We start from the raw sequence: 13,218 nt of genomic DNA, 5'->3' as shown, positions 1-13,218 counted from the left end.
TAGATGAGAAATGGATAAACATGTTTTGAAGCAGCTCCTATCTTCCTGCCCCCACCTTTTGTCAATGGGCCATTAAGGCCTGGGCCAGTCTATTCTACATAACAAAACATCTACATCCTTCAGGCAGAGCCATAGTAGGAATTGCCAAAGATCCAACAAAGATAGGATTAGCCCTCTACACAATAGCAGCAGAAACTCACCACATGTGACCTGGGAAGCACATGTGACCATCAGCCAGCTAGCTAAGACCCCCCACCCCCTGGGAGTCTGACAACCAATCAGGATACTCTTTCTGGGCCCCAGGAAGTTCAAAGCCAGAGAGAGCATAAAAACCGTGGACTCGCTGTATTCCGCCCTTTTCTGTTCAGGAACTCAAGCCATGTGATCATGTCCACCATTAAACCATCTTTCCAAGCAGTCTCCATGTTTCCAGTGTCTTTTTCCCCACTTGGAGCAGAACCCAGAGGATATTTCTTCCAACACCAATGATGCTTTCTTTCAACATAAAATGGGATCAGAAGTTCTGTCGATCCACATTTTGTTACTGGACCTAATGAAGCATTACTATATCACCTATACAAAAAGGACTAAATAGAGTATATTTTTTATTATATATATTCTTATTTATAGGCCTACCAAATTCCTAAGGACTTTTGACAATGTACAGATAAGATACATACAATACAATCTACAATGAATAAAAAGTAAATTGTAAGACCTATTAAATAGTTGAAAATGTATAAACTTGAACTACACTTTCTGACACTATGGGATCCCTGTGGACTAGGAACAGAATCTTTAGCATCTCAAAAAGATCTTTTCCCCTTTATTGTGCGTGTTCTCTGAAACAATTTTAACTAGGGGGGAATCAATGACTTGTAGGATGTTTTCTGCCACTGACTAAGTCTACATTTTCCTTTTAGGGAACAAAGAATAAAACAATTAGCAAATTGCCTGAGGCTGTTTCAAAGTAGAGTTCTTTACATTTGATAAATTCATGTTTGGATGCTCTATTTCTGCTGATTATTGCATTTGTGCTTTTTACAGTTGCATCACATTGTTTGCTCACATTCAGCTTGTTATTGGCCAAGACTTCTATATCTTTTTCATACGTATTAGTAATGAGTATGGTTTACTCTCCACCCCATACTAATGCATTTGATATTTCTTATTCAGATACAGCCATTGGATGTTAAAGCTTTTGGAAATTCATTTTGTTTGACAAAACATCTCTACGGGTATGGGAGCTTTGCAACAATTTCATTTATAAAAAATATAGCCTTTCCCTCTTTCTAAATTATTCATTAATATTAATACTGAATGGAACAGGGATGGCTGGATGGCTTTTTTTCTGATCCAGTTTATTTTCACATTAGAATTATGAATCAAAGGAGAATCTGCTTCATGAGGATTTTCAAAGAAAAACTACGATTTCTTTAAAAAAATAACTAAAAATAACTTAAATATCATTATGATTATCCATTTAGGCTACTGTCATATAATATAATGTACCTATATAATATAATGTGTATAATGTATAATATAATGTAAGGAGTGTGCATAAGCGCACCAGCGTGCCTACCATCCCTGTCCTAATGTTCTTTTATTCGTATCCTTTTCATGTTATTTATAATTATGTTTACACTTATATCTGTCATAAAACATATGCTTGACAAACTAAATAAATATAAAATACAAGGTCTTAAGAGAACTGTGTCCTGGGGCCGCTAAAGATTGGAAGGTTAGGGAATTTATACCTAAATTATTCCTTCAGGAGCACAAGGCAGTATCATAGCAGGCTATTGAATGGGTCGGAGGGGGCAAATTGAAGAAAGGGGAGTTTTTATTGCCGTCTGTACTGCAAATATTTTTTCGCTGCCTTTTCTGCCGTGGCGTCTGCTTCCCCTCCCTAAAGTGAGGTCAGCTCTATCTCTTATTTTCCGTAAGTCCCTCAAGGCCTGGCTTTGTCATCAAGCCTGGGAGACTCAGGGGCCGGCGAGATGTTGAGGGGGCTCCGTTCATCGATTCTCGTGCGCGCTCTTTAAAAAAAATAATTTTAATATAACTTGTGTAAGACATGTTTATTGCTTTATTATTATTATTTTTGCTGTACGCCCTCCAGGGTCACTTTTTGTGAGGTGGACGGTCATATAGATTTGATAAATATTTTTTGCCACTTTTGGGAGAAGTGGGGGTTGATAAGAGAATAAACGGCCCCCTGGGGTTGCCCTATTTTCACTCTTCCGCCATTAAAGCCTTGACCGTGCGCAAGTTCCCTCAGCTAGCTTCTGTCCCCGCTTGTCGTCGTCGTCGTCATCACCTTCCAGAAAGGCACCTTTCACAACCAATGGAATGCTGAAGCCAATGAAACTTTCCACTTGGACCCGCCTATTCTGCCTTAAACGAATCCTGTACTGCGGTGTGCGCACGCGCCACCTTAACCCAATGCTTTCCCCCACCCTTCGTCTCGGCCCGTCAGCCAATCAGAAACGCTTTCTTCCCCATTGGCACCGCCTCAAAGGCGAGGAGGTCGGAAGAGAAAAAATACTGTTTACCTCAGAGAAGAGACCCGCACGACCGAACGGTGGAGAAGAAGAAAAGGGAGGGAAGGGGGGGGGAAGGGGGCGTGGCCTTATTTTTTTCACGAAGCATTGGCGAGGGAGCAGATTCGAAGCGGGGAGGGGGTGCTGCTCTAAGCCACCGGAAGTAGGCCGGGCTTTCGTTAAATGCAAGTGGGCGCCGCTTGCGCAATCCTACGCCACGGATGGGCGGGGCTATCTCCGCCCACTGCCATATAAAGGCAGTTGGCCGTCCTCCGCCGCCCGCCATTTTGTGCTGCCGAAGAGAGGAGAACGAAGGAAATCCTTGCCAAGAGGTAGCCGAGAAGGAGGGGGCTGGAAGGAGGAGGAGAAAAGGGCAAAGACCCGACCGGGGGTTCGGCGAACAGGGGGCGGCCCGGATGGTGAAATCCTCCCTGCAGCGGATCCTCAACAGTCATTGCTTTGCCCGCGAGAAGGAAGGAAATAAAAAGACCAGTACCGTCACCATGCCCACCCTGCCCACCAACGCCGCTTTGAGGAGGTGAGGAGAGGAGAGAGAGAGAGAGAGAAAAAAAAAAACCAAACGGCCAAAATAACGCCTCGCTTTGCCTCACGCTCCGCGGCCTAGTCCCGCGGCCTCGCCCTTCGAGCCCCGCCCAGGCACGAGGGGAGGGGGCGGAGCCGGCGGGGCCACGCCCCCTTTCTCCTAGCAACGTGTGGGGGTGAGGGGGAAGAGCGAGCCTTCGGAAACCGAGGTCGCTCTCCTTTCGGGCCAGATTGTGGCTGCTTCACCAGGACTCGGGGTTTTTCCCAAACCTTGCCTCGTGTGGAGGAGGGATGCGCGTCCCCTGCGGTCCTCCTTCCATCGCTTTCCCTTAAGGGGCGGCTATTGGGATTGGCGCCCGGTTGCCTGTGCTTCCTAAACCTTGCTGCCCTCCCCGTTACTCCTCGTTTCGAAGAGCTTCCAGAAACGGCTCGTGGGAACAGGACGGGCCCCGAAACCCCCCCCTTCCCTCTTTTGCAGCCGAAACTCTGGCATAAAAAAAGGGGAAGGGGAAAAAAAAAGGAGAACTGAGAGTGCGCTTCTTAAAGGCTCTCTATATAGGAACGCCATACTTCCTGCTAGCTGTGCGCTTTTATTAGCTACCAAAACAACAGTAGTAAAAGAGAGAATCGATTTTAATAATAATAATACATCAACGGAAGGTGTTTTAACTCTTGTCCCCTAAATAGGGCCTAAACTGGTGGAGGCCTTATTGCTGGATGTGCGCGCCTTCCAGTCTAGTCCCCTGCTGGCAAGCTGCCCTGTTTCCTTGGCAAGGTTTTTTCAGAAGTGGTTTGCTTATTGCTTCCTTCCTAAGGCTGTGAGAGACTGGCCCAAGATCACCTCGCTGGTTTTGTACTTAAGATGGGACTAAAACTCGAGTCTCAATTTCCTAACCTGGTTGCTGCTTTACCGGGAATAGTCGATCAAACTGGCTGGCTGCCTAATTACTATTTAGGTTTAAAGGAGAAAAGAAAATGAAACATTCCGATTAGTCCCTTATTGAAGAGAAAGAATTGCTCATTTTACCCCATTAAAAAGTATGTGTAATTCCATCAATACAGCGAGGATGAAGCAAAATTGTATTGAAGCCATAAAGCCTAATTTTTTTGCGGTCTGGCTTCCTTTTCTTCCAGTTGCATAAAGTAGAATAATTTTAGTTATATATTTCAGGAGAGAGAATTGGAAGACAGCAGGCCTTTATTGATAAAATTAGTTGCTGTCTATTCCCTTAACAGAAAAAAAACTTGTCCTTTATTTCTCAGTTCCTGGGAAAGATCCTCTGTAACCTATTCATATATTATCCATCGCTTAGGAAAAAAAGGTCCTATTTGAGGTGATCTGTTTGTTATCTGTGTGATCATCCACTTTCCCTGTTGTACATGAAATAAATCTTCATAGAGGGGAAAAATCTTTCTTTTCTCCCAGCTAGTATGCAGCAACAAGATGACACGAAGGTATTCCTAAATATACATATAGACATACAACTCATTTTCATGTGGGTATTTCCTGCTTTGGATCTTGCCTTTCAAAAAATAAAGGTTTTATTAGAAAGGGAGTTATCTTGTTTTATTTCTATATGAAAAGCTGTGCCTCTCCCTCCCCAAATGTCCTTCTATGCATACATCCAATCTGCCCCCCTCCAGTGTAATAATGCCCTCCCCCCATTAGGTGAATTATGGGCACTGTGATAGAACTGCTGAGAAGTAACAGCAGGATACAGTTGATCTATATTGTAAGACAGAAAACACTTTATTGCAGGCTCTTCTTACTTTCAGATTTTCACATAGCAAATTTATGCTGTTCAATAGAATAAGGACGGGAGAAGTATATATGTTTTATTGTATGCTTTCCAAATCTGACAGTGCTTCCTTGGTAATAAGAATTGTACATAAACTCATTTAGAGTATCTGTGTAAGAGAATAGCTTTTTCAATTTATAGCTAGAAGTATCCTGAAATGTTATAGGCAAGCAGTTTGTTTAAATTTGAATTTATCTTTAGCAGATGTGTCTGCTTGCAAAATGGGTGGCATTAGGGCGATCAGCTTTGCAGTTAGAAACGGAAACTAACAGTGGCCCCTGAGAGTCATAATAATGCTTATAGGGAAAATGTTTTGGTTCCCACTATTTTGAAGAAGGAAACAACAAAACTTTGCTGTAATATGGTCTATAGAATTAAAAAAGAAATTTTTCACTCTCCAGAAAGAATCAAAGTAATTTCCAGCCATCCCTGTATATATAATATGGCTGCACTTACTTTACAACATTCCCCTATGGAAAAATTATTTGTGAATGGCTGTATGGCACAGAATTTTCTTCAGTAATTGATCTGCCTTAAAGTTACTATGAATTAATTCCCCCCAGTTCCAGTTGATTTTTTTTTTTAAGTTTTCTTAATTTGGATTCATATAGGCTAAGCAATCTTTAGCCACAACTAGAGGGCTTTATTCACTACACTACTGTGTCAAACCAAACTGCATATCATGGCTTGGTACCAGCAGAAGATCACAGTATTTCATTAGTGCTGTGTGGTCAGAAAAAAAGCTGCTTCAGGGAAAACCCAGCGATTTGGAAATGGGGATCCCCTAACCAAGACAAAGGTCGCTTGCAATGTTTCCTCAGCTGAACTAGACCAGCTCTGAGACTATAATTGTTGGTTGAGATAAGCTTAGGTTTTGCTTCGCCACACACTTTTTTTTCCTGATATGAGAAGATCTTTATTGTAATAAGGAAGTTCCTTTGATGAGCCAAGGAAGTTTTGCATAAGGTATAAAAAGAGGCTGGCCTCTTGATACAATATCATTCACAGAGTTCCCCATCTTGGCCCCCAGATAATGAATTACGTATAATCCTCCAGCCCTCATGATCAATAATTGTGAATAATGGGATATATAGGCCAACATCCAGAGCTTCCTATGGTTGGGACATTGTTGCATTAAAATAGAGCCCCTTTCAATTTGATGCAGTCCATCTAAGAATTTCCTTTCTCTGTCATTCTCAGTTGTATATGATGGAATAAGGGAAACATTGTGAATGAAAGTTGTTTTCTTCTGTGTGAGTTTATATGAGATGCATCTTCCTGACCCAACTTGGGACAACTCTAATGTGAATTGTCTTTAGCAGATAATTGAATTATGTGCCGTGATAAAAGTAAATAATTGAATTAGCACTCCCAATAGCCAGGTCTGAATCCCCTTTTTAAATCTGATCAGATGCCATTTAGTGTAGTTTCTGCCTGTTAGATTTTCAGTAAATGAATGCTGCTGAGATATCTCCCAAGAACTAGCTGGGCCTTTATTCTCCAGACCAGGCATTGGCAGTGTTGATTAATGCTACAGCACCTAAAATAATGGTGCCAACAGAACCTTAGACAGAGAGGCTGAAATGAATGGCCATTATATTTTGAGATTTCAATGTATGAGATCTTAGGGATATGTTTAGCAAGTTTGTTTTTTTAAAAAAAAAAAACGTGGCTTATGTGCTTCAGCAAAAACTGCCTGCCATTTCTCTACATTCCAGTCTTGGTTAGATTTAAACAAAGCAGGAAAGAACCATTTTAAAAAGTATGCAAAATAGGCTGTTTTTACCCATAATCATTTCCCACATAATAGAGAATGGGGCTGGAATACTTCATACCTTAGTTGAATGGTGTTGATGAGCACTCCATTCAGCTTAGTTTTTGTGGAGAATAATGTTGATATCAGATTAAATACCTAACTAAAGCATAATGTATCCCATGAAAAGCTTTGATTCAGAGCTATTGAAATGACCTCAGGACACAATACAGCTTTTGAGTATGGAAGATAATGATTAGAAAGTAGGATTGGACTGAAACTATCTTGCATAAGATAGTTTACCTTACCAGAATTTTTTGGTTCACCCATTAGTGAATTCAGGATTTTTGAGAAATTAAGCCCTAATTTAACTCATATATAGCTGACATATTGAACAGAGCAAGGGCCAGCTAGTTCAGTGGTTTTTTAAGGACTCCATTAGCCAGCAGGACCTGAAGCTACCCATATGACAGAGTAAAATGCCGTGTCATATTGCAGGAGTAGCAACGTTAAGCTTAATGCCTAATTTTTCTGAAGCTGCTATTCTGGGATTCATTGATTATTTAATTGCTAAATTATGTGCAGTATCCTTCAAAATAAAATCACAATTTAAAATTTAAAAGCAGTCGTCAAATACATACAAAGCAGGAAACCTTAAATTATTATGAGTGAACCCTAAAACCGTGTTTTAACATTTACTCAACTGGTGTAGGATTAAATTTGCTTCCTTGTGCCACACTATGCACATTAATCAAGAAAGCTCAGTTGTGTGCAAGGTGCAGGAAAAGGGTTCTTGAATGGAAGGTGGACCTGTTTGAAGAACCAACGTAATATCATTTGTTTTGCATTTTCTTTTTCTTTGGGAAAAAAAGCCTGCCGTAAATGGCAGAAAAATAAGTCTGTTAAAGCGTTTATTTTAAGAATGCTAATTTGATGCCTAGTGCTAAAAGATTTCAGGATTTTTAAAGGGTGTTCAAAATGGTGGATTTTTCCCCCTTCTGTTTTGCAAATGGCTGCTGGCAGGATGGTTATGAGAATTTCCCCGAGGGGGACCTTGATCTGCTGCATCTGCTGTGGTGACGCAACCCCAGTGAGCTTGCAGAATGAAGGATGGTGCAGAGGGAGGGGCTAGCAGGAACAGCAGTCGCTGTGGTTGGAGTTAGGCAAAATAATTGCTTTCAGTTAAGTTGGGTGCTGGTGACACAAAATCACCTCTGCAAACAAACGCCGTACTGTACGGGATTTGTTTCAAGCTGACAAAATGTTTGTTGCATAATTGAACTACTGTACAAAATTTTTACAGAATATAATTGGAGCAGAATATAATTGGATATATACCTTTATATATCCATTTAATTGAAAATGATGGGGGCATTTAATAGGTTTCCAACCTATCAAAGAATGGAAGTTTTGTGTACTATGGTAGCAATTAGGGTCCTAAAAGAAGCATCTGATTTTTCTAACTTCGGAGCTTTTCTATAAATTCCTAAGAATGTTTTGCTTCCAAGTGGCAGCGCTTAACCTACAACCTAAGAACAGCAGGCAAAAACTACTAGACTGAAACAACTGGAGTGGCTGTTAATGTATAGTGGAACCATTCGGATGGGACTGTAAGTCTGGAATTATATGTTTGCAGGAAGGTGTTCTTTTTTAATTTGGCATAGTTGGATTGTGATCTGATTTTAATGCAAAATGTATTTACTAACAACTTATATATTGGCCAGCTCAGATCATTTCCGGTTATTTAAAATAATAAAATAGAAAACCAATCCAGCAAGAAAAACTACATAACATTAAAAACCAAAACATAGTCACCTGGTCACTGAGAAATCAGGACACCACCAACCATTTTCTAAAAAGCTTCATTAAATAACCCCTTGCGGCACTGATACTAGGGCATAATGGGACAGCCATAACGGGAGCTATCTTTGGGTTCATGCCCACTTGTTGCAAAATGGAACCCTAAACTCCTCCCTCTAAATGTACACTTAGGTTAGATAGATTCCACTTACATTAACTGGTCTCTGAAGCCACATGGAGTGTTACAGCTCAGACCCAGCACTTTGAATTAGATCCAGGCTTGTCATCAATCAACTTGAGAATAAATGTTGCGTTGCAATATTATTCCTGCTTGCTAGCGTCCCTGTTGCTACATTTCTACCAGTTGTAGTTTTTACATCATTTTCAAAGGCAGACTATTAGAATGTGTTACTGTAATCTAAATGTAGGTTTACAGTTTTTTTTTTTTTAAACCAGTCTCTAAATACAACTGTAATGTAAAGGTTGCATTGCAACACATAAAGGTCCTGTGTTTGCTTATCAGATCTACCAAAACTAAGAAGAGATTTTGCACTAAAGTCTGCCCCACTTGGTATATATCTAGGTGTGAATCTGGGGGCAGCTGTTCAATTCCCGGAAGTTAGATGTTCCATATAAGTACTAGAAACATAGAGGAGGAATGATAGTGAGTTAATTTCATCTCTCCATTTGCTGATAGGATTATGTAGGCATCTCCAACTTTAGGTTTTCTAAGTGTGCTGGTTTATAACTTCTTGCTGGCTGGGTATAATGGGTTATTTTTCACCATATTTGATTAATTTAAAATTTTTAGTCTGCCCTTGAATATTGACCTCAATAATGTTTCTGTCTTCCTCTCAGTTCCAGGGTGTCTTTCAGTTGCTGTAGTAACCTGGGTCCAGGGCCTCGGTGGTGCTCCTGATGTCCCTCACCCACCCCTGAAGATCCCAGGTGGGCGAGGGAATAGTCGGAGGGATCACAATCTTTCAGCTAACTTATTTTATTCTGTAAGTACGCCGCCTCTTTATAAATGAAGATTGATACAGTTTGAATTGTGGAGTGCTTGAGAAGTGTAAAGGAATTGGAAGCGGGTGGTTTCTGGATTAGCTATTAAGAGCAATTACACTGATTTGTACCTATCTGAATATTGGGCCTGGCAAGTAAGGCAGCACAGGAATGAATCTTGTGCTGTTGGAAAATTTGGAGTACATTGATCAATACGCTTATGGTTCAGGGGATCTACAAATAATCTAAATTCTGTCTTGCTTTCCTAGGATAATCGGCTGAATGTAACAGAGGAAATAACATCAAGTAACAGGACAAGAATCCTGAACATCCAATCCAGGCTGACGGATGCCAAACACATCAGTTGGAGAACTGTGTTGAATAACAGCAATTTGTATATCGAACTTCCCAATGGTTCTTTGCCAGAGGGGAGCAAAGACAGGTAGAGCAAAACAGCTGATTTTGAAATATTCAACATTATGAAATCGAGTTTACTGTTAGGTCAATAGCAAATTTCATAATCTCAAGTAATGTAGTTGTTGATCCACAGCTACAAAATGCTATGTTCTTGGTATTATGCTTGCAGCTACGTTCTTGCCCATGTCAAATGCTGCCTGTTTTCTTCAGTTCATACTTTTCCATGATCACATTTCATGTAGAAGACATTTGTGAAGGAGGTCAAACTCTAGATCTTGATAGATTTGAAAGTTAATTAGTGAAACTCACTGTCGGGTGATACTATTTGTCCTATTTAGCTGAAACAATACTGAGTAATTAGAGAAATATATGATCAGTGTCCTGTGGTGTTCAGGCGCATGAGAGAATGATGCTTTTTAATTCTCAAAACTATTTTTCGCCAGCTACATTGAAAGTGTGTTTTGCTGTTGGTATTTGAGCAGGGGCTTTTTGGTTTGTAATCGTGTAAAGCTAAAAGCATGAAGCTTAAAATGGCCACAAGATTACAGAGCGAAAAACACATAAACTTACGCAACAACGGATAAGGCAGCCCTCAAAAATTTGAGCAAAATACAATGAAAAATGCATCACCACACAAATAAGCTTACCCTCACATTTTAACTACTGTTACAACTATAACTAATAACTATATTATCATTTATACAACTAGCCAATATAAAGGCCATGATCTGAGCTCTGGTTCACAAATGAGCCAATTTTTTTCAGCTGCATTTTGGAGCTTAAAATTCTTGGCTTATCTGTGAGTATGTATGGTAAGTGGATAGTAGATTTCCTAATTTACAGTGTTCTTTTTTATCTTTCAACCTTTCCCCTATCACAGATCTTCCACTAGATAAAAACCATAGTTTTGAAATAGCTCTGAGGGGGTGGGAAAGTGTCTCACTCTCTTCCTGTCTTTAGTTTTGCAGTTCTTCTTGAGTTTGCGGAAGAGCAGCTTCAAGTAGAGCATGTGTTCATTTGTTTCCACAAGAACAGAGATGACCGAGGTAAGGAATCTGGGGTGGTGCCAGGCTGAGCAGAGACTGCTTTTCTAAGGGGGTTGTGGAACGGGCGATGCATTTGCTTGCCTGTTAGCCTTGTGTCCTATATCTCAAGGAATTGGTACTAAATCTCTTGTTTTTCCGTGTAGCTTCGCTGCTCCGTACCTTCAGCTTCTTGGGCTTTGAGATTGTGAGACCAGGTCATCCCCTTGTCCCCAAGAGACCTGACGCTTGCTTTATGGTGTACACCTTTGAACGAGATTCTTCTGAGGAAGATTAGATTGCAGTGTTTGCCTTTTAGAGCTTGTTCCTTGACAAAGATGAATCTGTAGGAATTTTGTCAACATCTTATGCATCAGCATACATGCACACACATAAAATGACTTGCTCTTTGTACGAATTATTGTGACAGCTGCTCTGGTGGTGGGAAAGATGTTGAAAATTTCCAACTTTTGTCATCTTTTCTCTTTTTTTCCCCTGGACTTGTCCGCATGTTGTAATTGTGCAAAAATAAATGCTCACTCCAAATTAGCAGTATATTTCTTGGAAGTTTAATATTGTGTGTTTGTGATACTGAAGTATTCGCTTTAATTCTAAATAAAAGTTTATATTTTACTTTACTGCTGGTTTTACTGTTTCAAAACCTTTTCGTTTTAGAAAGGAATTGGCGCAAATTGCTACGTAGAGTTACCCTTGGATTGTTATCTTTCATTTATACTAAAATCTAGTTACTCCTAACTAGCCTGGTCCATAGCTACGCTTAAAATATTTCAGGAACCATAATACCTACATAACCAGCTTGGAGGATGATGCTGTAGAGACAGGAAAGTTAGATGCACAATTTTGGATGCAACAATCCTCCCTCAGTGGTTGAGTTCCTCCTCTGCACGGACTAGTTATTAGACATTGCGTTACTATTTTAAAATACATTAAAACATTTATTAATCTACCATCTAAAAAATACAAGGCTTGTGGAAGTGAAAAGTGTATATTTTTTGAGTTCTGATCATAAGAGTTACTTAACCTGGAAGAATTGGACAAAGGGAAAATAATTTTATAAGGAAGTTACGATGGATTCAGAGCCCCTCCTCTCTATTCCTTTATGCTGTCAAGATCACCCATCTTTCCCCTTTCCTCCCTTCCCATTTGAAAATACGATTGGGGCAATTTCAAATTTTGGCAGTAAATTTGTCACACCATCTGCCTTGATAAATTATCCTGAAACAATGAACAAGTTAATAAATCCTATAGCTACTTTTTTGAATTGCCTCTACCGCATTGCAGAAATAATGTTTCGAAGACTGGATCTTGCCAAGCATTGAATGGATGAGCTTATGAAGGTAACTAGATTTCCACTCATCAGTATTTCAAGATGGGATGCACAAATAATCCTGTCTCCTTAAACTGGATCTGGTGTTTGGGAAGAAACAAATGAATTACCGGTACTTCCATCTATCTCATTGTCTATCTGGACCAGGACTCCTAATGCCTTGTCTCTCCTCTGCTTACTGATTTCTTCATTCTCCATTAGGAAGGAGTGCAGTTATTTGCCTAAAATGTTAACAGAGTCATGTTCTAATAGAATAAATGTAATCAAACACGCACATAACTAAATTTCCAGTGCTTTTCATGAATTTCTCAGACTGTTCTTGACTTCTTACACAACTATACTACGACGACCTGTTTTCATAATCGGTCCATCCTTTCAAGTCAACCGCAGGTTCCATCTGTGGCATAAATTGCCAATATTAGCCTTGTTTAGGGTGGGATTATTGTGGCTCTTGTAGTTCAGGATTATGATCCGGAACTACAGTTTAATGCAGCTGACAACCAACATGACCCATGGTGAGGGATGCTGGGAACTGCAATTTAACAGCTGAAGGGTGGTAGGACTTCTGCCCTTACCTTGAGGTAAAACAAGAAAGAAAAGATAACCTACAAGTCCATCTCTCTCATGTTTTGCTGATCCCTCCTGGGTTTCCTAACAGATGTGATGGTTCAGTATTGGGACTAAGAAGATTTAAGGCTCTTCAGATCAAAGTCCATAATCTAGAAATTCACAAGATTATTAGTACCAGGTTAGTCACTGTCCCTCAGCCCAAATTACTATACAAGATTAGGGAAAAATGTACATGGCTTTCCATATCTGAAGGAAAAGCAGGATGTAAATTAACCATAACTAATTTATTTATTTTTTTTATTTTATTTCAAATTTATATACCGCACCTTCTCCCGAGGGACTCAGGGCGGTGTACAGCCAGATAAAAACATACAATACAAACATTAAAAACAATTAAAAGAATATATATTAATTTGGCCCC

At 40.0% G+C, this 13,218-nt stretch overlaps 1 protein-coding gene across 1 annotated transcript; it reads left to right on the top strand.

Moving 5' to 3' along the window:
- Nucleotides 1-2,803: 2,803 nt before the first annotated feature.
- On the top strand, nt 2,804-11,517 carry OAZ1 (ornithine decarboxylase antizyme 1). Its single transcript, XM_034437754.3, is given in 6 exon segments — nt 2,804-3,081; nt 9,297-9,354; nt 9,356-9,442; nt 9,710-9,882; nt 10,818-10,903; nt 11,047-11,517. Coding segments are annotated over 6 exon segments (657 nt in total). The 5' UTR covers nt 2,804-2,959; the 3' UTR covers nt 11,178-11,517.
- Nucleotides 11,518-13,218: the final 1,701 nt, after the last annotated feature.

This window comes from Pantherophis guttatus, chromosome 1 (genome assembly GCF_059756535.1).
Source record: "Pantherophis guttatus breed Tessera chromosome 1, ASM5975653v1, whole genome shotgun sequence".
Taxonomy (NCBI): domain Eukaryota; kingdom Metazoa; phylum Chordata; class Lepidosauria; order Squamata; family Colubridae; genus Pantherophis; species Pantherophis guttatus.
This window is presented reverse-complemented; position numbering and strand designations above follow the sequence as displayed.